The sequence below is a fragment of the Pteropus vampyrus genome, unplaced genomic scaffold (genome assembly GCF_000151845.1).
Source record: "Pteropus vampyrus isolate Shadow unplaced genomic scaffold, Pvam_2.0 Scaffold336, whole genome shotgun sequence".
Lineage (NCBI taxonomy): Eukaryota > Metazoa > Chordata > Mammalia > Chiroptera > Pteropodidae > Pteropus > Pteropus vampyrus.
This window is the reverse complement of record NW_011889117.1, coordinates 476,247-498,089: the sequence shown is the minus strand read 5'-3', so window position 1 is coordinate 498,089 and position 21,843 is coordinate 476,247. Positions and strand designations below refer to the sequence as shown.

Here is a 21,843-nt window from a genome sequence, read left to right as displayed (position 1 = left end):
TGGAGGAGAAGCCCTAGCTTCTCGTAAGAAGGGATAAAGAAGGGAAGGTGTTTATTAGCAATGCCCACTGGATATTTGGCTCTTTATGCCTTTTCTTTTAATCCACTCAACAAACTCAAAATGTTTACAACCTTGTTATACCCGGGAGAAAACCAGGGCTCAGAAAGGCAGAGCCACTTGACCAAAGCCACACAGTTGCTAAGAAGCAGAGCCAGGATTTGAACTCAGATCTGGCCCATCTTCTTTCTTACATCATTCTGCCAGGCAGCTTCTGCAGGTTTACAAAAGGATGACAGTAGAGAGCTCTCAGAGGCCTATAGAATCCCCTCCATTCTGCAGGGATCCTTCTAGACACACTCTCCCAATTTGCTTAGGGTGTTGGGTCCCCTGACCAGATCTGCCTGTGGGGTGGGCACAGAGCTGCATGCCTGCCCTGGGAAGGCTGCACAGGGAACGTCTCTACTTCCCCAGGCTGTGACTTACCAATGGCATTCTGAATGAAATCCACATTCAAGGCAGAGGTGATGGCCTGGACCAGTGGGCACATCTGAGTGGGGAGAGAGAGAAGGAGAAGGACCGGAAGAGGAAAAAGGACAGATCCATTATCAGCTGGGAGGCAGGTTTCAGCTGATAGCCCAATGAGAATTTTGCACTTCAGAAGGAAAGGAGCCCAGAAAGTATAGCCAGGCCTTCCATACTGCCCCCCATCAAGCCTGGCTCTGGGCCCCAAAGAGTGGAAGACTCGCCTGCTTCTGCACCAGGAAGGACACAGTCTTTCTTGTTACGCTGGACACAATATTTGCGAGCTTGCTGACCAGTTCACTCCGTCTGGAAAAGAGAAGGAACTAATAACACATGGTCAAGTGGGCAGAGTGGCCAAGTGACAGGAGTGGGGTGAGGGTAGGAGACGGCAAAGCACCTTGAAGGCAGGGAAGCAAACTCTAGGGACTCTGCAATGCCTTTCGAAGCACAGAGCTTCCGTCCAAGAGAATCATTACTTAGAACTCCGTGTTTGACCAGCAGCTCACCCCAATACCTCATGAGAATCTCATCACAACCCCATTCATTTCTTAAACAATTATTTATAGAGCAGCAACTATATTTCAGAGACCAAGCTAGACTGGGGATATGGGAATGAGCAAAACACAAACAGCTCCTAGCTTGGTCCCTAAACATTAAACAAGTCATGCTAAGGCTGGCTCCTTCCCACCTTCAGTTCTCAGCATAACTTTCACCTCCTCATGGTAGCCCATCCTGACTGCTCACCTAAGGGAGGGCTTTGTATCATAGTTCCCTGTTAAGTGTGCTGCTCTGCCCATGGCTCATCACAATCTGACATTCTCCTGTATTGAGGGGCTGAATGCTCGCCTGTCTGCCTTTCTCTCAGGACAAAAATATGCATAAGAACTGGGTCCTTGTCTGTTGTCACCAATAAGTTCTCCAGAGCTCAGAACACTGCCTGCCCGGCATGTAACAGATGCTCAATACGTTTTCAGCTGAAAGAATGAATGAAATAAACATACAATTAAATATATAATAACAACTTGTGTCAAGTACTCTGAAGAGTGGGAGTAGATACTTTTGAGAGAATCAAAGGAACCTTGTATTAGACCATGAAGGATGAAAAATATGTTGAGTTGGAGTTGGGGAAAGGGTGTTTTAAATAGCCAGAAGAGCCTGTGCACAGGTCTGGAGGTGGGAAGGAGCTAGTCTGAGGCACAGAGCAAAGGCCAGCATGTTTGGAGCAGGGCGAGCGAGGGAAGAGTACAGTGATGTGAGGATGGAGCCAGATCACACAGAGCCTAGGTGGCAATAAGTAGGGCTTGGGATTCCATCCAAAGTGGAAAGAAAAACCCTGAGAGGATTTGGAGCAGCACAGTGGAATGCCATTTTACAGATATGGACACTGAGACCCAGAGGCAGTGCCTAGCAGGGATCAGGCCTCTAAATTTGCATCCCAGCCTTTCCACCTAACATCAGGCCCTGAGGGCCATTCTTTGGTTTGAGGTGGGGTCTTTAAGCAACGTCTGACCAGATCCCTTGTGGGGGTAGGGTGGATTGTCCTCTGCTCACGGCCCAGACTTATTTCCTACCAAAGCAAACCTGCCCCAGTCCTCAGCTTCCAGAGCATTTCTCCTCTCCTAGCCACAGCCAGGGTGTCCCTTTCTGTCTCCACCTTCTTCTGGGGGCCAAACTTACTCTTACACAGTTTAAAATGTAGATTTTGTGGATTAAGAGGGAACAATGATTTAAATGGAGAGCATTACGTTTTCAAGATCTCATTTCAGGAATTTTCCAGTGGAGGACCATTTAGGGACAATCTGAAATTAGAGCCCATGGTGGGCATTTACTCCTCTTCCCCCTCCCAACTGGAGGCAGGAAGATAAATGCAATTGATGAAGATGATGTTGATGATGATGATGATGATGATGATGATGACGACGACGATGACTGAGAACATTACATAATGATGAAAGGGTAATTCTTCAAGATGCCATAGCAATCCAAAATATGCATGCACCTAACAACAGAGCTTCAAAAAGCAAGAAGGAAAGTTCCGATAGAGCTGAAAGATGAAATAAGCAAATTCACGATTACAGTTGGAGAGGTCAACACTCCTGTTTCAGTAATGGAAAGAACAAGGAGACAGAAAGTCAGTATGGGTATTTTTATTACTGAGAGCTTAGTATGTACCAGGTTTCATGCTAAACACTTATATTTTTTTGGTCAGCTCAGCAGACTATGAGTAGGTATTACTATCATCTTCAGCTTACAGATGTGAAAACTGAGACTGAGAGAGATTAAATTGGTTACAAAGTTACAAGGTAGTGACAGCACTGGTATTTGAACCTAGGTCTGTCTGACTACAGAGCTTAAACTCTTTTCATCACATGTGCCACCTCCCAGGTATAGGAATAGTGATGAAATTAGGGGTCCTCAACTCCTCTGAGAGCCCAGCTCTACTGAAATGGATGTGCCTTACCTGCCCAGCAAGGTGAGATGGATACTGGCTGGGTCACTGATGCATTCTCTCTGGACCACTAGGGGGAGGCCAGTCTGGGGACTGGTTTCAATTCTGACACTAGTCAGGAGATCCAAGGAAGCCTTCAGGTTGACTGTCTGGCCAAGGAGAGGCCTGTGGGAAATAAGGTTCACAGTGAAGAAGGGTCTAGAAGGACTTTCACATTGCCCACTCAGGTTCCTTTACTTGTGTGGACAATATCTAGGATATCTACGGATAATGTCAACATTGTCCATGTTCTTTATGGGATTAACATATTTACATTAAGGGCTTCTTTTTCTAGCCACATGGGTTTGGTTTATATGAAATTCTTATATAGTGTCACGCTAATAATGAAAATAATAATAGTTAGGATTTATTGAACACAAATTATGTATTAGGCAGTTTTAAAAAGTATTTTACCTGGATTAATCCATTTAATCATTAGCATGAGGGAAATACCATGAGGGAAGGTACTATCATCTCAATTTTTAGAATGAGAAAAAGTTGGTATAGAGAGATTAAGTAACTCTCCCAAGATCTCATAGCTAACGAATGATGGAATTATAATGCATGTAACTTATAAACATTATCCACAGGTGCTCATTTTCCTATCCTGCTCTTTTAAAGTAATTAATATGCTTTAAAGTTATATTATATAGTATACATTATTATATGCATTTATCCATAATGGTCACTGCTATTTAAGGAGAATCTTGAAAGACAAAATAATGCTGGGGAAAATTTTGCCAAAGAGTTATAAATGTTCATGTTTTCTCAATGTTTGCAAATTTTACAATTAGATAAATGTTATGGTTCCGGAAATATATTTAATAGAAAATTCTTTTGAAAGAGACTTGGTTATGGCCAAAGTTCATCAAAACTTTTTAAACTTTAGGATTCCAGAGTGGGAAAGGTCTCCTCATTTACAGATTGGGAGACTGAGGCCCAAGGCCACACGGCAGTGTGGAAAAGTGACCGATTCCAATTTGGAGATCCCTTGGCTATGCTGCACTGCCTCCCCAAATTCCAAATTCTAATTCATACTCACAAGGACTGGATGACATTAGCAGTGATGGGGAACCTCAGGTTAAGGTTTCTGCCATCAGGAGCCAGTTCAGTTCTGACATCCAGGATGTGGGTATCACTGATTCTCAACCTGTCCAAAAACCAGAATTCACCCTTGTCACTCCTCACGACAGCCATTTGCTGAGCACTGCTTGATGCCAGCATTGTGCTGAGCATTTGGTCTCATCAACCTTGCCTGCTTTGGTCTTTACCATAGCCCTCTTCAGAGGTTTGATTGTCTCCATTTTATGGCATGGCATACTAAGGATCAGACAGATGTGGTTTTCCCCAAGATTCTAGGGGAAATAATTGCCTGAGCCAGAATTTGAACCTAGAACTGTTTCACTCCAAAACTCTATGTGTGGAGCCAGCGGGTGTGAATTCCAGTTTCCTCTCTCCTAAGGGGATTCAGACTTTTATTCTCAGCTATATTTGGAGAAGAAAGTCTTATTCCTTGGAAAATGGAATTCAGGCAATAACAAAAAGGTGGAAATGATAATGAAGAGAGCCTTCACCCTGACCTTGGAATTACAGAATGTGGAAGCCCAAACCCATGCAATGTCCAGGTTGGCCCTGTGGCCTGCCTCTTATATACTCAAGCTATGGTGGACCTGGCCTCAGACCACCTTGGCTTTGTGAGAAAAACAGTGTTTGTCACCTTTCTGTCTTTAATCTTAAATTTACCCCCCGCCCCACACCATGTATTCTCTTTTCTTGGAGCAAAGATCTCTACTATGAAGATCTCTACCAACTCACCCCAAATCCTTGTCCTTAACTGGAAAGATACTAGGAAAGCCATTGTTCACCAAGTTTTCAGCATCCTGGAACTTCTGCTTGGTCGATTGCCAAACCTTAGAATCCTGAAATGTGGCCACATCGTCCTTCTCTTTCCCAAGGACAGCTGACAAAAAAGATTGCTGTTTAGTGTTATATACTACTTATGAAGCAGCTATTATGTGCCAAGTACTAGATAAGACTATTTGCCTATGTTATTTCATTTAATCTTCATAACTCAGTGAGGAAGGTATTGATATTATCCATAGTTTACAGATGAAAAAATAAAGGATGAAATTTTAAGAAACGTGCCTAAAGTTCCTCCATGCTGTTTCTCCATGCTGCCTTCATTCTAATATATATTCATTATTTATCAACGAAGCAATCAATCAATTGACCAGGCAATTGATGATGCTTGTACACCAGCTTCTCGTAGTGACTTAGGGGTCTCTTGCTTTATATGAGATGTCCACGTGAATTTAAAAACTAAGTCAAACAAAATGGGAGAACAAACTAAAATATGGAAAATATAGAATTAAGAAAAAAAAATATGACTCCAATCCATAAACAAAGCAAATGAGAGTCCCAGGATGAGAGCTTTGCAGCAGCCCAGGAGCAGAAGGACATAATGTCCTAATGGGAGGTCTCCAAAGAAAAGAGAGATTAGATAGAACAGATGTAGAATGGTGCATACGGAAAGAGTTAAGAATACATGTGTAAAATAATTCGAGTGAGAAACAACAAGGCAATTACTAACTCAAGAGAAAACAAAAGGCTATAGGAAAAGATATGTAATCATAGTACTGTAACTTGGCTCTGCCATGGATAGTATCTATTTAGTTACAGCGACGCAAATAGAGAATCCTAATTTAAATAAAACTATGTCTGGTACTATAACTGACTAAGTGAACTTGGCCCAGACATTTCTGTTTCTGAGCTCAGTTTTCTCAGGAGTAAAATCTGAGACTGGGTCTTTTCTGTATGTTTGAAGGTTGTCTAAACTCTTACAAGATCTGAAAGGCATTCATTTACAGAAGTTACTATGTCCTATAAATGTTTGTCAATGTGCTTTTAATGTTTCCAGAAAATGAAAAGGAAGTCAAAGTTCTTTTAAGAAATCAAAATAAAAAGGAGATATAATTAAATATAAAAGTAGATATACAGCTACCTAGGCCAGGTAGAGTTAATTTCCTCGATTTCCAATGAGTTAATACAAATCTATAAGAAACCTAAACAACCCAATAGAAGAATATGCACAAAATATTTAAGTTAAAATATGTAAAAAGCTAAAAAATATGTAAAAATGAGTGGTTTCTTCCATCATTAGAGAAATGTAAAGTGACATGAACTAGAATCTTTCATCTCTGAGGCTGGCAAAACTTTTAAGTTGTCCATACCAGTGCTGTCAAGAGAGCAGAAAGAAAGATATTCTCACGGACTGTTGAAGAAAATATTGGCAGGGTTTATTTTTCAACATACACTGTAACTTAAAATGTACATACCTTTTAACTTTTGAAATCTCTTTTACGAATTTATTCTATGCATATATTGGAAAAACTTTGCCATGATTTAATATGTAAAAGTGTATTCATTTAAATATTGCTTATTAATAGAAAAATAATAAGTGAATGAACCAGGTACTGAGCAACCAATCACTTTTCCCAATAAACCACCCTTAAAAGGCAGCCCCTGGTGGCAGCTCCTGGTAATGCAGGCATAGTGTTTAGAAGGCAGGCTTCTGGTTGCCACCTATCATCACTCCTGTTAACTCACCTTCAAGTGTATTGTCAACAGTATCAAGTCCTTTATCAAGAATAGATTTCAGGCTATTCACAGCACTACCCAGGTGGTTGTCAAGACTCTCAAGAAGAGATGCCGATGTCCCAGTGAGCAGGCCGCACAAGAGAACAAGTTTCCAAAGCTGAAACATCTTGTCCTGACACCTGAACATTCATGGGAGGAATAAAAGTGAGAATTAGCAGAAGGAAAAGGAATCAATGAGTACCTACCACTCTTTTTAAAAAAGATTTTTTTTAATTTTTAACATTTTCTTTTTTTACTTTTTCTCCCTCCCTGCTTTCCCCCTTCCGCCTCCCCCACGGGGGGTACCTACCACTCTTAACTTAACATTCCTTTAAGATAAATGTGCTTATCTCCTGTTTTACAGATGGGCAACCTAGGGCAGAAAGCTAGAGCAACTTGCCCAGAGACACACAGCCAGTGAATGGAGGAGCTGTGGTTTGAAAAATTACACTAGACTATAAGTCCACGCTCTTTACACAAAGGTCCTTTCCACATGCTGGCTTCTTTGCCTGAAACATCTGTCTTCTTCTTTGCATTTTTTTTTTTTTTTTACCAAAGTCACTTCCTGTTGACTCTCCGGCTTTAGTAAAACATCATGCCTTCTTTGAAATCCACTTTAGACCCCTCCCCAGAGTCTAGGTGAAGGACTCCACTCCATATTTTTTCTGCCTTCTTTCTCTGATCAGAGTCCTGGGTACCAATTACCTGATGACTTGTCAGTCTCTACCACCAGGCTGTGAACTCCTTAGAGAAGGAACTGTGACTTATTTCACTGTCGAATCTCCAGCCCCCAGCAAAAAGCCTGCACCCAGTACTGGGTGTGGTCCATGCTGAGAAACAGCACCCAGCTGAGCCACTGTGGCCTCCTGGGGTCACAGTGGCTCAGCTGGGTGCTGTTTCTCAGCATGGACCACACCCAGTACGACAAGAAAACATTTGCAGAATAAAAGTATGAACAAATAACTGGGCACCACGTCATGACCTTGCATTGCTCATCAGTTTGACACTTCTCTGAACATAATCTATATCTATCTCTTAACTTTTTATATTCAAAATATTAACTAATCCAAGCAGCCCCATCACTCTGCCTCCTGCCCTCAATGCCTTCTGAAGACCACCTTTTGGGATGTTGTCAAGGGGAAGCCCACCACTCACAGGTTTGGAGAAGGATGCTCACGAATCCTTGTTTCCCTGGACAGTCTCCTGGAATTCTTCTGGGTGGTGGTGGCCCTTATATTGGCAGGTACAGGATGAGAAGCTGTCCATGGAAGCAAGCCCTGGTTCCGGGGCCATCCAAGGAGACTCCAAAGAAAATAACCCCTATCCAGGATGAGCAGAGAGACTTCCAACCCAAAGGTCACCCAGGATGCTTGAGTTGGAATGAATGTATATGGGGAGAACTTTCTGCCAAGACTAAGATTGGGTTCTCATGGAGTCTCTAGCTGCCAAGATGGTGGCCATTGTGCGTGGGGATTAGGGTGAAAACTACAGATAGACAAATTGGAGAATTGCTAGTGGGAAAACCTATAGTGATCATCCATCCTAATTCTGTCATCATTTGGAAGCAAAGCTCAGAGAGGGGAAGCAACAAACCTGAGGTCACCCAGCAAGACATGGACAGAGATGGGGCCAGAACTATGGCCCACAGAAAGTTAGAACAGCAACCAGAAAGGTCATTCTGCCCAATCCTCTCTGCTGTCTGAGCGCTCTCTACAATATCTCTCATGGTGGAGAGATATTGAATGTTTGCAGTGATGGGGAACTCACTACCCCTTATGCCTGCCTGTTCTCACCCTGAGAGTGAACAAAATCTGCCTCTATATTATTATGTGTGGGTAGCAGTGAGGCCCAGAAAGATTAAATGCCTTGCCTGAGGCTGCACAGCCAGTGTCAAGAGACACGCATCACGGCCTCATCCTTGGCGTCCCTCTGCGCACTTGCCCCATCCACACTACTCAGCACAGCAGCCAGAGGTGTGTCACTCAGCTGAAACCCAAAGTCCTACCATGCCCTACAGGAGACTGTGTCATCTGCTCACTGCCTCTCCAAACTTATCTCCTACCTCTCCTTCCCGGCCTCTACCTGTCTTCTTTCTAGTCCAGAAGATTCCGACCTCTTTCCTGCTTTGGGCCTTTGCATAAGCCATTCTCTCTGCCCAGGACTCTTCTCCCCAGCTGCCCCCAGCTCTTGATGTCACCTCTTCAGAACCTCCCTGACCGCCCACATGAGGTGGCCCCTCCTCATCATCTCTAACCTCATCTCCATGATGGCTTCTTTCACAGCAAATCACAATTTTATTTAAAAATTTTTTTTCTCTGCCCTCAGCAAATTGTTGCCACTCTGTGCTCCAAGGCTTTCCTCACTTGTGGGTTTCAGAGACTCGGACCTGTCTCTAGAATGTTCCAAGCCTCTCTTTGGGACATCCTATAAAACTAGCCACTACCTGGGAATGTGGTGAGGTCCCCATTACCAGAGATACTCAGAAATTGGATTCAGTGACTGCTAAGCTCCTGTGAGACTTGACGTGACTTTGAGATGTGACTCTGAGCTGTGATTCTAAATTTCCTTGGTCTATTGCTCAAAGACCACTCTTTCACATTTCGTGATCCTTCTTCTTGGGTCCCCTTTCTACCTGAGTCCAGCTGTCCCCACATGGATATTTTCCCCTCAGGCTTCGTGTCACTTCCCTTTTCTCAGCCTCCCACCTCCTAAGACCTTACCTTTGCCCTGCTGTGGCCTCCTGGGGTCACAGTGGCTCAGCTGGGTGCTGTTTCTCAGCATGGACCACACCCAGGACAAAGCCAGCATCTCCTACTGGCATTGGCTGCCTCACACAGCTGAGCTCTGAGGTGACACTAACTAGAAGCTCTCGTCCCCTAGGCATGGGTCTGGGGGAGTGGTGCAGAGGCAGTAAGACAAGCAGAGGACCCTGTCCTCTCACATGCAGCTCAAAGGCCCTGCTCTCTGGGGAGCCTTATTCTCAGGTCAACCCAATGCTCTGCAGCTCCACTGGCCTCAGCTCACATAAAGACAGGACTTTGCCACACCCTCAAAGGCCTGTATCTGCTAAAGCATTTGGCTGACTCCCAAGCCTGGTCTACACTAAGCTAAATCTCCCAAAGTGGGGAGAAACCATGCCTTCCTTCTTCCTGGGTCTTCTGGTTCCTACTCCCAATAGTGTGTGCGAAACTCTTAAACAAGCATGTGCACACTTACACATATGTATATGTGCATGTCCACGCATACACACGTGTTCATGCATGCACATGAACAAGACAGCACAAGCTAGACTCATATGAAGACAACAGATACATCTCACTGCCTACAGTGAGGAGAACCTTTTACAGAATCACGGAGACCATATTACCACTGTTCTGAATGAAAGGGCTCCCTACCCACAAAGACAGATTGGGGTCTCCTCAGATTGCCTGAATCTGTTTGTTTGTTTGTTTGTTTGTTTGTTTTCCTTAAAGACTTTAGATACAATTATCTGGTAAAGCCGAATGGAAAATGAAGCCAATGCTAAGAAAATAAAAAAATACTGGATCTAGCTGTGCCTGAAGTCATACATTCCCTTGGACTTTTCAGCTCAAATACATGTCTCCCTCCCTTTCTCTGTGAATTGGATTTCTGCCACCGAAACCCACAGCAGTCCTGACTCATGCATTATGAAGATTCATATCAACATCCTTGAGGGTCACACACTGCACTTAAAACAGAGAAGAGCTTAGAGTGTATCAATTTACCGTCCTTGCTGGGAAGTTTGGGGAGCCTGTGGCCCAGAGAAGGAGAAGGATTCATCCGAGGCCACACGAGTAAACTTGAACCCCACTTATTTTCCTCTTTTATTGCCTATCTTTTAGTTTTGCTGGAATTTTCTCCTCTGGGTAATAGCCTGAAAAACAAAAATTAAACAGAATTACCTAGGACGCTTATTTAAAATATGAGTGCTTGGAGCAGTGTGAAGAAGCGAAGACGACCCCCAGACTGACCAAAGCCCACGCCACTGCATCCCCTTGTCCAGTGCCTAGGTCCTGGGGCTGGCGCCGTCATGCCCAAGAGAAAAGCTGAGTGGGATGCTAAAGGAGATAAAGCCAGGGTGAAAGCTCAACCACAGAGAAGACTGCAAGGTTATCTGCTACACCTGCTGCTTCAACACCAGAGCCCAAGCCTAACAAGGCCCCTGCAAAGAAGAGAGAGAAGGTATCCAGAGGGAAAAGGGGGAAAGCTGATGCTGGCAAGGATGGCAATAACCCTGCAGAAAACAAAGAAACCAAAAACAGACCAGGCACAGAAAGCCGAAGGTGCTGGGGATGCCAAGTGAAGTACGAGCATTTTTGATAACCGTGTAATTCTGTTGACCGTACAGTTTGAAATACCATTTTTATAAAAATGCAGAATTTCGTCTTACATTTTTAAAAGCTATGTTGTTAGCACACAGAACACTTCATTGTTATTTTTCGGGGAAGGACATATATTACAAATAGAATGTCTCGAAAGCTGGATTGACATGGAGAAAAACACCTTTCTCTTCTAGTTTTGAGAGACTTCCTCTTGGTTCCTGGGAGAAAGGATCACTTGATGTTGGCACACGTTAGCCACCTTGGCACAAAGAGCTTGTGGAGTGGAAAAGCTAAAATTTGTTTTTATGTCTTTTTCTCTCTCTCTACCTTAAGCATAGACTTGACTCCTTTAAACCCAGAGACTTGTCGGAACCTGATGTACCAAATCGGTCACCAGTATGTCAGGCAATTTGGAGTTTCTAGTGTCACCATTGGGAGGGCATCCCTCAAAAGAGCAGTAGTTCCTTTTTTAGATTGTAGATCTACAGATCGACAAGTCTATCATTTTTATTTTATTTCCTGAAAGTCAGAGCTGGCTTGCGAAAAGTTTTTAAATGACATGATTAATGTGAAATGGCGACTCCCTGTTCGGGGCATCAGAGGAAGACTTCATCGGATTTTATAGCGGCTTTCTGATTTTGCTAGTCCATCAAAGAAGGGAGTTTGAAAGTTGTCTTTTACTGTTAGCATCCTGCCTGAAATACCATGATTGTTTGTGAAAAGCATTCAATGGTGGCACCACGGTCAACGTGAGGGAAGCTGGCTCCGTACCCACGAGCTACGGTTTAAGGGAGTCGATCTATGCTTAAGGTAGAGAGGGTGAAAAGGACATAAAAACAAATTTTAGTTTTTCCACTCCACAAACTCTTTGTATCAAGGTGGCTAACGTGGGCTAACATCAAGTGATCCCTTCCCCTAGGAACCAAGAGGAAGTCTCTCTGAACTAGAAGGGAAAGGTGTTTTTCTCCATGTCAATCCAGCTTTTGAGACATCCTATTAGTAATATATGTCCTTCCCCAAACTGTTTACAGTTTGGCTAGGGGAAAAAAATATAGGTGCTTGAGCCTCATCCCTAGATAATTTGGGTTAGGGGTTCTGGGAGCCCAAGAGTGGCCTATGTCCAGCATCCAGCTGTCGACCAGAATGCAGATGACTGGATTAGATGACTCAAAGGTGCTCTCTGCTCTGAGTTCTATGAACTGTGACTTCCACACCAAACTGCGGAGCCCCAGCTCAGCCTAGACATGACCCTCATAAACATGAAGTGCACGTGAATAGCACTTTACAGTGTAGCCTGACTGTCCTGCAGAAGCCCAGACCCGTGAGCGGGCTATGGATAATAACAACTGCTGTTTATTTGGCTCCTGCTGTGTACCAGCTGCTTTTCTTGCTTAATCTGGTTTCATCCCCTCACAACCTTGTAGGGGGTGTTACTGCCCTTGTTTTTTTGGATGAGGAGTGGAAGGCTCTGGAGGGGAGGACAACTTACTCAAGAATACTCAGAAAGGAGAGACTAGAGCGAGGAAAAAAAAAAAAAAAAAAACTGCATCCTTGCAGACTGAGAACGGCTGTTCCAGCTCATGGCCTCACGAGGGCAGCAGCGAGTCCCATTCTTTTGTCCTGAGTGCCTAGCACTGAGCAGCCACTGTGTCCCTGGCACTTTCACTGTTAGTCCTCACAACTCTGTGAGAAGGTTTTGAGTCCCATTTTCCTGTTGAAAAAACAGATTCAAAGAGGGGAGGTGGCTTGCCCAGGACTCACGGGACAGGAAATAGGCATTCAGGTCCCCAGGGAAGGTTCTTCTGCCTACATCACACTCAGGCCGCTGGCAGGACAGAAGAGTCCTTGGGCTTGAATATCCTGTTTATTCCTGGTCTCTGCTGTTTGAGTTGGTTGTAATGCCTGGTGCGTTGGGCCCGTGTCAACTGCAAACAGGCCAGAGGAAGCTCGGGTGCCCATTTGGCATCAGGTGCACTGCCGGAGAGCTCAGGGGCATCCTGTATCTGTCTCTTCTGTTCATCCAGTTGAAACTCAGCAAGGACCAGGTTGGCCTGCCTGTCATATGAACATGAGCGGGGCAAAGGATGGGATAGGACTCGTGGCTACGGAGCTGGCCTCCCTCATGTTGACTGTGGTTCCACCATTCGAGCATAAAGCAGGGAGAAGACGGCAGGCAGCCCAGATCCCCAAGCCTGGGCTGGGACCTGGAGAACCCATTCCAGTAGGGTCTTGCTTGATGGCCTTGGACCAGTCATCACACTTCCTTCCTTGGCTGCCTGGCACCCAATTCCACAAACACCTGATGCCTCTTTCTCTAGGTATGAGGTACAGAGCTGAGGGCTATGCTGAAATCTTGGGAAGAGAGTTTTACCTGCCCTAGGAACACAGCCCAGGGCTGTTATGTGGTGACCTGAGACCTGATGTCAGCCCCAGGCCTTAGTTGCCCCATCTGTAAAATAGGGTAAACATTCCTGTGCCTGGATCCCAGTGGCAAAATGGTAATCAAAAGGGTGCTGAGGAAGTCTGAGGGTGGTGGTCAGAGGCTGGCTCTGGGGTTGGGTTCGAATCCTCTCTCTCTGCCTGTTGTTGGCTGTATGACCTGAATGAGGGGTGTCACCTTGCTGAGCCTCAGGTTCCTTATCTGTGAAATGCGACGAGCAACAGGACTTACCTCCTAGCAGTGTTCTGAGGTTGAGACGGGAAAGGGTTAGCAGGTGGAAGCCCTTGATACACAGTAACAGCGATGATGATTATAATTTTTGTTGGTTTCTTGTCATTTCACTTTTCTCCACCTCAGTTTCCCCATCTATATGTAAAGATTAAATGCGATAGTTCATCCAATATGGTTAGTGCTCAATTAATAGCAACTAAGCTTCTTATTTTTGTGTGCAGTGAAGACCTGATGAGCTAAAATGGGTTCAGGTGTCTGGAATACCAGTGTCCACCAATTCCGGCTCCATTTGTTGCTGGTGTATGATCCTCAGTTTTCTTTCTGGGCCAGGTTAGGGAAGTCTGAGAACTGTGGTCTCATGCATGACTCTGACTGATCGCAGAGACCGGATGGAGCATTCTGCTGAGAAGTCCTTTGAGGTGCTCTTGGGCTTGGTGGGAACAATTGATTAGTGACGCTTGCTATGAGTTCAGGATGAGAGAGAGGAGCAGCACATGTTTGCCAGTGATGGGCCAGGTGACCTCTAAAGGTCCTTCAGGCTTGGTGATGGGCACATCTACACTGCAAGTTCATGGACGGTGGCGGATGGAGGAGGAGAGCCTGTTCTGGATTCCAGGCTCTGCTAATAACCTGCTTTGTGACTCTGAGCAAGATATTTGTTCTTGCACAGGGTCTCAGTTTCCTAACTATAAAATGAAGGGCGCACGCAAAGCAGAGGTTCCCTGCCAGATAGGTGACCCGCTGAGGCTCTGAGAGGCAGTAAAGGGCATCTGAGGGATACTTGCTACATCCCCACAAACTGCAGCAACCCCATGCTTTTGCTCTGGGCAGGAATCCCACCAGCTCCTGGGGCACGACCCCTCTCTGAGGCCATGAGGGCTGGGGCCACGTGGCATCATCCCCAGGGCCTGGCACACAGTACACACGCAATAAATATTTATTACGGCCTTCAGAAGCAATTTTTTCCTTATTGCTAATTAATTTTAAATGGACACATTTTTAATCCATGCATTTTATAAGCCTGGTTTTGTCGTCAGCCTTGGGTGTGTTTCCTGATCTTTCCCTTTGTTGGCTGTGTGACAGCAGGCAACTGCCCTAACCTCTCTGAGTCATTTTTTTTTGTTTTGTTTTGTTTTTGTTTTTTGTTTTTGGTTTTTTTTTTTACCATAAAATGAAAATTAGAATGGTTTGTACCTCAGAAGAGCTGCTGTGGGGACTAAATGAGAACATGTTAGTAGAGAGCTCAGACTAGCTCCTGCTGGAGAAGGTGTTCCATGAATAATAGCTACCGTCGTCATTATTATTACTGCAATAAATAGTAGAGAGTGGTGACCTAGCATAGGGTTTAGGAACCCAGGAAGATTGTGAGGATGACAAGGTCAGTGTGTGCAGTACTCACAAGCACATCAGGCCTGGGTTCAAATCCTGGCTCTGCCACTTGCTAGCTCTATGACCTTTCCCTCTCGGAGACTTAGCTTACTCATCTGTAAAGTGGATACAGTAAATATACCTGCCTTATAGGACCAGTTGGAAGAATACACGAGTTACCATAAATAAACCCTGGCAAGCGCTCTCTAAAGATTTGTTATTCTCATTCTCTCAACAGAATGTTTTGTTTCCTGCAGCATCCTCAATGCCATAACAATGCCTTGTTCAATAAATGTTCCTTGAGTGGTATTTATCATGATCGCACGCTGACCAGGGACCTTGCCCATAGGTGACTTCCCTTGAGGGAGAATGCTGTTGCTGTTTCCACGTCCATTTCACAAACATCTGCCTTTCCCAGACATTTGGCACTTCCGGTACATTGCTATCCACTTCTCTTTTCTCTCTCTGACCCCTCCTAGTTCCCAGTGACCCTAAGTCTGTGTAGTGGCTAAGAGCACGGGCTGTCCAGGCGGGCTTCTCCCTTCCGCCTGGCCTCTGGGTATTCCTGGCCTCTCTTCGTTGTTTCTCTGCTCTGGGAGCTAATGTCAGGCCCACCGCTTCTCCAGTTTGCTGTGACAGTGCGATCAGGAGATGCCAGTCTGGGGCTGACATGCTGCTGGGCTGCATCAGTGCCCCTTCCTGCCCAAACACTCTCCAAATCGACCAGGACAAAGATGTGGGAGGCAAGGAGCATGAAGGGTCCTTGGTGGTGTGTGGGGAGGATGCTACACACTCAGAGGCTCCCTGAGGGTCGGGCCAGCTCATCTGAATCATCCTGGAAAGAGAAGCAGCGACAGCTCCCACTGTGCCTTTCACCCCTCCCCGCTCTCCAGGGGACAGGCAATCTCCTTGCTCCGAAGGTATTTGCCTTTCAGGGACAAAGGCTACAGCCATGAGGGTCATAGGATGAATTTCTCATTGAAAATCTTCAGTGAGGCATTAAGGATTATCTGTCTCAGGACTGAGACATGCTAATCTCTGTGTGACACCTCGGCGTGACTGCTAATCCCCAGTTCTGGCAGCTTCCTGGTCCCACTGACGCAGCCCTTAAGCTCTGAGCTGGTATCTTTTTCTAAACATGGCTCAGATCCCAGGAAGGTCAACCAGCCTCCTGAGATCAGAGAGGGCTGGCGTAGGGGCGAAGGTTGCACAGGGGCAAGGGCAGGGCTGGGCTGAGGCTGGTAGGATGCCCCTACTGCATCCCTTCTCCACACTATAATAGATGTGCACCCACCTCTCATCCACCAAATAAAATTTTTTTATTTTACTGTAAAGAAGCTGAAAGAATTGTCACTTTGTTTTTGAAATCAGTCAGATACGAATAATTCATCCAATTTATAATAGGCCTCAGTTTCTCACAATAGAACTGCCTACTCAAGAGTTCTTGGCAACTTAAAAAGATCAAAGTAACAAGTGTTTTCAAATATACTGTCATTTTTATGACTGCTGAATATAACAATTAATAAAGTTTTCATAATGTTACGGTCCGAAGACCTTTAATTAGACTTCCAGCAATTTTAACATTGCCGTTTTCTGATTTTAAAGGTTAACACATTTTTTTTTTTAACTCGCAACATTTTCCTAAGCCCTGGGCTCTGTAGCTCCCCCAGGTCCCAGCCCCTAGAAAATGGGGAGCTACTTCCCGTGGACTGACTGATGGACAGGATGTCTTGTCCCTCCCACCACCCCGAGGCTGTTTCATGAAATGTTCTCTGAGCACTTGGCCCAAGTCTCCCAGAGAAAATTCAGCACAAAGTTGGAAGGTTCGGGTTCCTTCCCTGAGTCCCTTGAAGTCTGGGTGCCTTATTTTTTTCACTTTGGGTCCCCCAGAGCTGGCACAGGGTCTGGTCTAGAGTAGGAATCAAATGATGTGTGTGGGAAGAAAGGAGGGAGAGCAGATAGAGAGAGGGAGGGAAGCAAGGAGGAAAAAAATGAGAGAGAAGAAGAGAGGGAAGACGAAGGAGAGAGGGCGGGAGAGGGAGGGCGGCTACGTCCCACCAGACCAGACGATCTCTAAGCGCAGAGGCCACATAGCTCCGAGGTCCCAGTGCCCAGTGCAGGACCTGGCTTGGCTGGCTGGCATTGACCAACCATCTGTCTGTCTGACTGACTGACCAGCTGACTCACTGACTCTCTGACTCACTGACTCTCTGACTCACTGACTCTCTGACTCACTGACTCACTGACTCACTGACTCACTGACTGAATGGGCAAAGGTACGAAGTCAGCAGCCCCTCGCCTTCAACAAGCTCTGAGTCCCTCCTGGTCTAGCTGAGCTCCTGGCATTGGACGTCTTATTCGTCTTTACCCTGTGTGGTCCCTCCTCCAAACCCCTCTTGCTAAACTGATCCAGACCTCTCATCCGTCTATCTATCCCTTCATTCATTCACTCATTCATTCATTTATTCATTTGACAAATGTCGATTATTTTTTTGGAGGGCCACTCATCCATTCTATAATAACTTTGTTGGGCACCTCCTGGGTGCCATGCCCTGTGTTAGAGTCAAAGATGAATGGATCTTGGTCTTTGTCCCAGACGTGGGCCACCGTCCAGGGCAGTAGATGAGCCGCTGTGATCAGGAAAGCATGGTCTCATTGTTAACTGCTCCAAACAACTGAAGCAGGTACTATTTTATCCCATTTTATAGACAAGGAAACTGAGGCACAGAGAGGTAAAGTGAATTGCCTAGGGTTACACACCTATTAAGTGGCTGAGTTGGGATCTGAACCTAGGGAGTCTGGTCCCAGAGTCCATGCTCTGAGCCCCTCACATTACACTGTCATTTATACCCTCATAATCGACATCCCCCTTGCCTGTGTGAGCTCTTTAAGAATAGGAAGCACACTGATTCATCTCTCCGTTTGCCCAGCATCACCCAGCCGAAGGTCTGTGTCAGAGGAAGCACTCCATAATAGTGCGTTGTTTGAAGAAATGTGTGCTAGCCCTTTCTCCTTTGCTAGATTGGGGTTTCTTAAGGTTAGGGATCGTGGCTCTGTCATCTTGTGTCTCCAAAGCCAGCCAGTAAACACTATTTTGAATTAAAGTGAAAAGAGCAGGTTAATTGACAGGCTGACCAGCTGGCTGAATACATAAACGTAGGAGACGAGACACAGAATCCAGCAAGAGAAATCCAGAATCCCATTCATCTGTCCTCCCTCCCTCTTTTTTTCCTTCTTTTTTTCTTTCCTTCCATCCATCCCTCAACCTCCCATCCTTCCATCCGTCTACTCATTTCATCAACCATTCATTCATCACATATGTGTGGAGCTTCTGTTCCAGCCCTGTCCCACGCCAGGCTCTGGGCCCTAGAGAGCACTCCTGTGTATGTCTATCCTCAACCCCATCAACAGTAGGTGGAGGCAAATATACACAGCGACAATGACTTTCCATAAAGCAGGTAATGTCCTTGAAAATGTCTGTATGTTGAAAACCCCATGCAAGTGGTCAGAATTTTCCCTCTTGCTGCTTCAGCGTCTGTCCTTGGCACAGAGCCCGGGCCTGATGAAAACCCTTCATAAACACTGAATGGTTTGAATTGAGCACTTTGGGACTTGAAAGAGGAAATGATACGACATGATGATGTAGATGAAGACAGATAATACAAAAGACAAACGCTGGCAGAATTTCCGCACTTGGGGTAGCTCCGAGTGTATTTGTCTTGCAGGGGCTTTTGGTAATTCCAGACTTCAATTTGAGTCTTAACCCTGCTGCTTTCCTGCTGTAGGACCTTGGGCAAGTTATAGCACCTCCCTGAGCTGCCATTCTTCATTTGCAAAATAGAGGTCATGATGGCCTATCTGCTAAAGTTGGTGTGAGGATTGGATGAGATTTAAGCCTGGAAAGCAGTTCGTCCCAGTGCCTGGCACATAGTAAGTGCTCAGTAAAGATAACTCAGCAGTGCCAGGCCCGGGGGAAGGGCTAAGGGTGGGAAACAGCACGCAGTCTCCATCCTGAACTGTGTTGGGTCGCTTGTAATGGAAAACACAACCCAAACTGGCTTAAATGTAAAAGGGAGTCCTTGCCTCATATAACTTGAAGGTCAGGCTTGGCTGAATCCATGTTTCTAAAATAAACCTTTGGGACTATGCCTCTCTCCAGGACTTGGCTCTGCTCTTTTTTTTCAAACTGACTCCCCTAAAGGAGCAGCAGAGAGGGCTACCAGCAGCTCCAGGTACACACTCTCTCTTAAAGACCCTAGCAGGAACAGGGTATCTCATGGTTATATGAGATACATATTGAGCTCTGAACTAATAACAGCGACCGGGTGAAGGAACACATCGAGTGGTCAATATGAAAACATTACACCTGCAAAGAGGGCTGAGGTGTAATGGTCAGAAGGAGAGGAGGGCAGGCGGGGGAGCATGGCCAAGGGAGGAACTGGTTTCAAGGAGGGAGAAGTGGTGTCTGTGCTGCAGTCAAGTAAGATGAGCTGGACAAAGTTCCACTGGATTGCTGAGGACCTGAAGAGGGCTGGGTTGTGTGGTGATGGTTGGAAACCAGGTTTTAGAGGGCTGGACATGTCCAAAACGAGCATGTTGCTCAAAGAGTGGGCCAGTAGCAGCAGCTTCTTCAGGGAGCTTGTTGGAAATGCAGAATCTTGGGCCCCTGGCCCAGACCAGTCACACCAGGACATGCATTTTAACAAGAGCTCCAGATGGTTTTTGTGCATGTTCAAGGCTGAGAAGCACAGCTCTGGGGAACTTGGCCGTGAAGGGGAAGAGAGAGGGAAGGAGGGAGGGTGGCATCAACGGAGGGACCTTAATACTTCCTAAGAAGGAAGAGACTGCAGGGTGTTGAGCTGTGCATTCCTAACAACGAAAAATATTAACTTTCTGCTCACCATGTGAAACTTTGTTAATATTTTGCAGGGGTGTTTCTGATTTGCATAAATCAGGTTCATATCAAATGTGACCTGAATGTGTTTGTTGCCTGAAGGAATCAACTTCACGGTGGGGATGTTTCCTGAGAGCCTCTCACTGAGGATCCTTTGGCAGCTGAGGCATCCCCAGGATCATGTGACACTGGACCAAGGACACCAAGTGCCCTGGGCCGTGCAGAGACTTCGAGGAGAATGCTGAATTTGCTCCACTTCCTTCTTTTCTCACTTCTTTGTCCCCATATCTGGCTCCACGTGACTCTCCTCCAGGTGCACAGGGACCCTCAAGTTTTTCACAGAGATGGTTCTTGCAAAAAAAGGTCGAGAAAACCAATACTGTCATATGTGTCACGAGGCCTGAACAGCCCTGTGTGCTGCCACGGTCAGTGTATCTTCCAGCCACAGGCTCACATAACATGAAGGAGGCCTAGAGAGGACGAGCTCTGGGGTCGCTTCATGCAGGGTGTGGGGAGACCCTGGGGGGCTTGGCGCCCTCCTCTCACTGCAGGCTCCCTCTGCCCCAGCACTGGCACCTCCAGGATGTGGTCTCTTGTCTGTCACATTGTGAGCTTTTCCCCAGGGCAGAGTCATAGAACCAGAAGGCAGCAAGCGTGTCTGGCTTCACGCATCCCAATTTCTTACAGTACTGGTGGCAGAAGTGAAGCCAGAACAACATGGGGGACTCAGCAAGGACATGGCAGGGCAATTGTAGGCCAGGACAAGAACCTCTCTTTTCACTGAGGCCCTGGACAGCCCTGCCCCCACCTCCCCCTGCTCTCTGCCAGAAGACCTGGGGTTGAATAGCGCCTTGCCTCATTCTAGCTGTATGGGAAGGGAATAGGCAGCTAACCTCTCTGAGCCTTGGTTTCCTTATCTGCAAAACAGAGATATTAACAGCCTCTCCTGGGGTGGTTGTGAGGATGACATGAAAAACTCCACGTAAGTGCTGGACATAGAACAAAAATAAACAAATAGCTGAAGTCTACTAACTATTGTAATGTGAGTGCTATAATTAACCACGTTTTTCAAATGGGGAGACTGAGGCATAGAGAAGTTAAAAATCCTCATAAGTTGAAGAACTGGAATTTGAGCCTAAGAGTTCTGACTCCCCAGCCCACACATTTAGTCATAATCACTTCTCTGAGCCTCAGTTTCACCATATTTAAAATGGATCTAATGAGAATTGGCTTTGAAAATTAAACTAGGTCATAAAAGAGACATGAAAACCTGCCATAAAAAAATATTGCTTTGTACAAATATCTTGATAGTCAGTGTAAGAAACATAGATTAGCAAGATCATGGCTCCACCTCGTGGTGTAGTCTGGGAACTTCGCCTCCATTACGGTTTCCCCCACCACCCCCACGCGGCCCGCCTCTTAGCCCTGCCTGCGCATTCTTGTCAGTCTTTCTACGTAGCAGTGGGGGGCCAGCGCAGTTTTATGCAAAGATGGGGTTCAGGGCTTCAGTTATGTGGGACCAGCAGGCCCAACATTCCTGCTCATTCTCACCCATCGGCATCGGGAAGGTCCTAGGGTCCCCAGGAATCCTGAGGCCAGGATTCTGACTGTCTGTAATTCTAAATGTGTATCCATGGCAGATGTTGAAGTGTACCTTACACACCAAAAAAGTGGCTTTGGAGCAAGTTTCTTATACACGAGAGGAAGACAGAATACATAGGAGTGGGAACTGGGGATGCGGAGTTAGAGGGATAGAGGCAATTTAGCTCGTAGCCTCTGAGTCCTGAGTGGTTCAGAGCCAGTCCTGCAGCTGGTTTTACTCATCTTACTGGAATGCCAAAACCCTATGGGATGGAACAACTCCTTGGCTTCAGTGGTCCTCAAGAATACTTAAACCTTAAACTGTAAATCAGACCAACTG

General features: G+C 45.8%; 1 protein-coding gene and 1 pseudogene across 1 annotated transcript; one reads left to right on the top strand and one right to left on the bottom strand.

Moving 5' to 3' along the window:
* Positions 1 to 224: 224 nt before the first annotated feature.
* On the bottom strand, positions 225 to 6,773 carry BPIFA2 (BPI fold containing family A member 2). The gene is made up of 7 exons (XM_011378362.1): positions 6,617 to 6,773; positions 4,826 to 4,970; positions 4,053 to 4,160; positions 2,984 to 3,136; positions 747 to 828; positions 484 to 547; positions 225 to 271 (listed from the first exon to the last, which is right to left on the bottom strand). The coding sequence occupies exons 1-7, from the start codon at positions 6,771 to 6,773 to the stop codon at positions 225 to 227; spliced, it is 756 nt and encodes a 251-aa protein (XP_011376664.1).
* Positions 6,774 to 10,697: 3,924 nt separating this feature from the next.
* Positions 10,698 to 10,970, top strand: LOC105304274 (annotated as a pseudogene).
* The last annotated feature ends 10,873 nt before the right edge of the window (positions 10,971 to 21,843 follow it).

Coding starts and splice junctions, on each gene's coding strand:
- BPIFA2 (XM_011378362.1), bottom strand. CDS start 6,773: ATGTTTCAGCTTTGGAAACTTGTTCTCTTGTGCGGCCTGCTCACTGGG. Junction 4,971..6,616: donor TGTTGACAATACACTTGAAG/GTGAGTTAACAG, acceptor CTTTTTTGTCAG/CTGTCCTTGGGAAAGAGAAG. Junction 829..2,983: donor CATCTCACCTTGCTGGGCAG/GTAAGGCACATC, acceptor TCTCTTTTCCAG/ACGGAGTGAACTGGTCAGCA.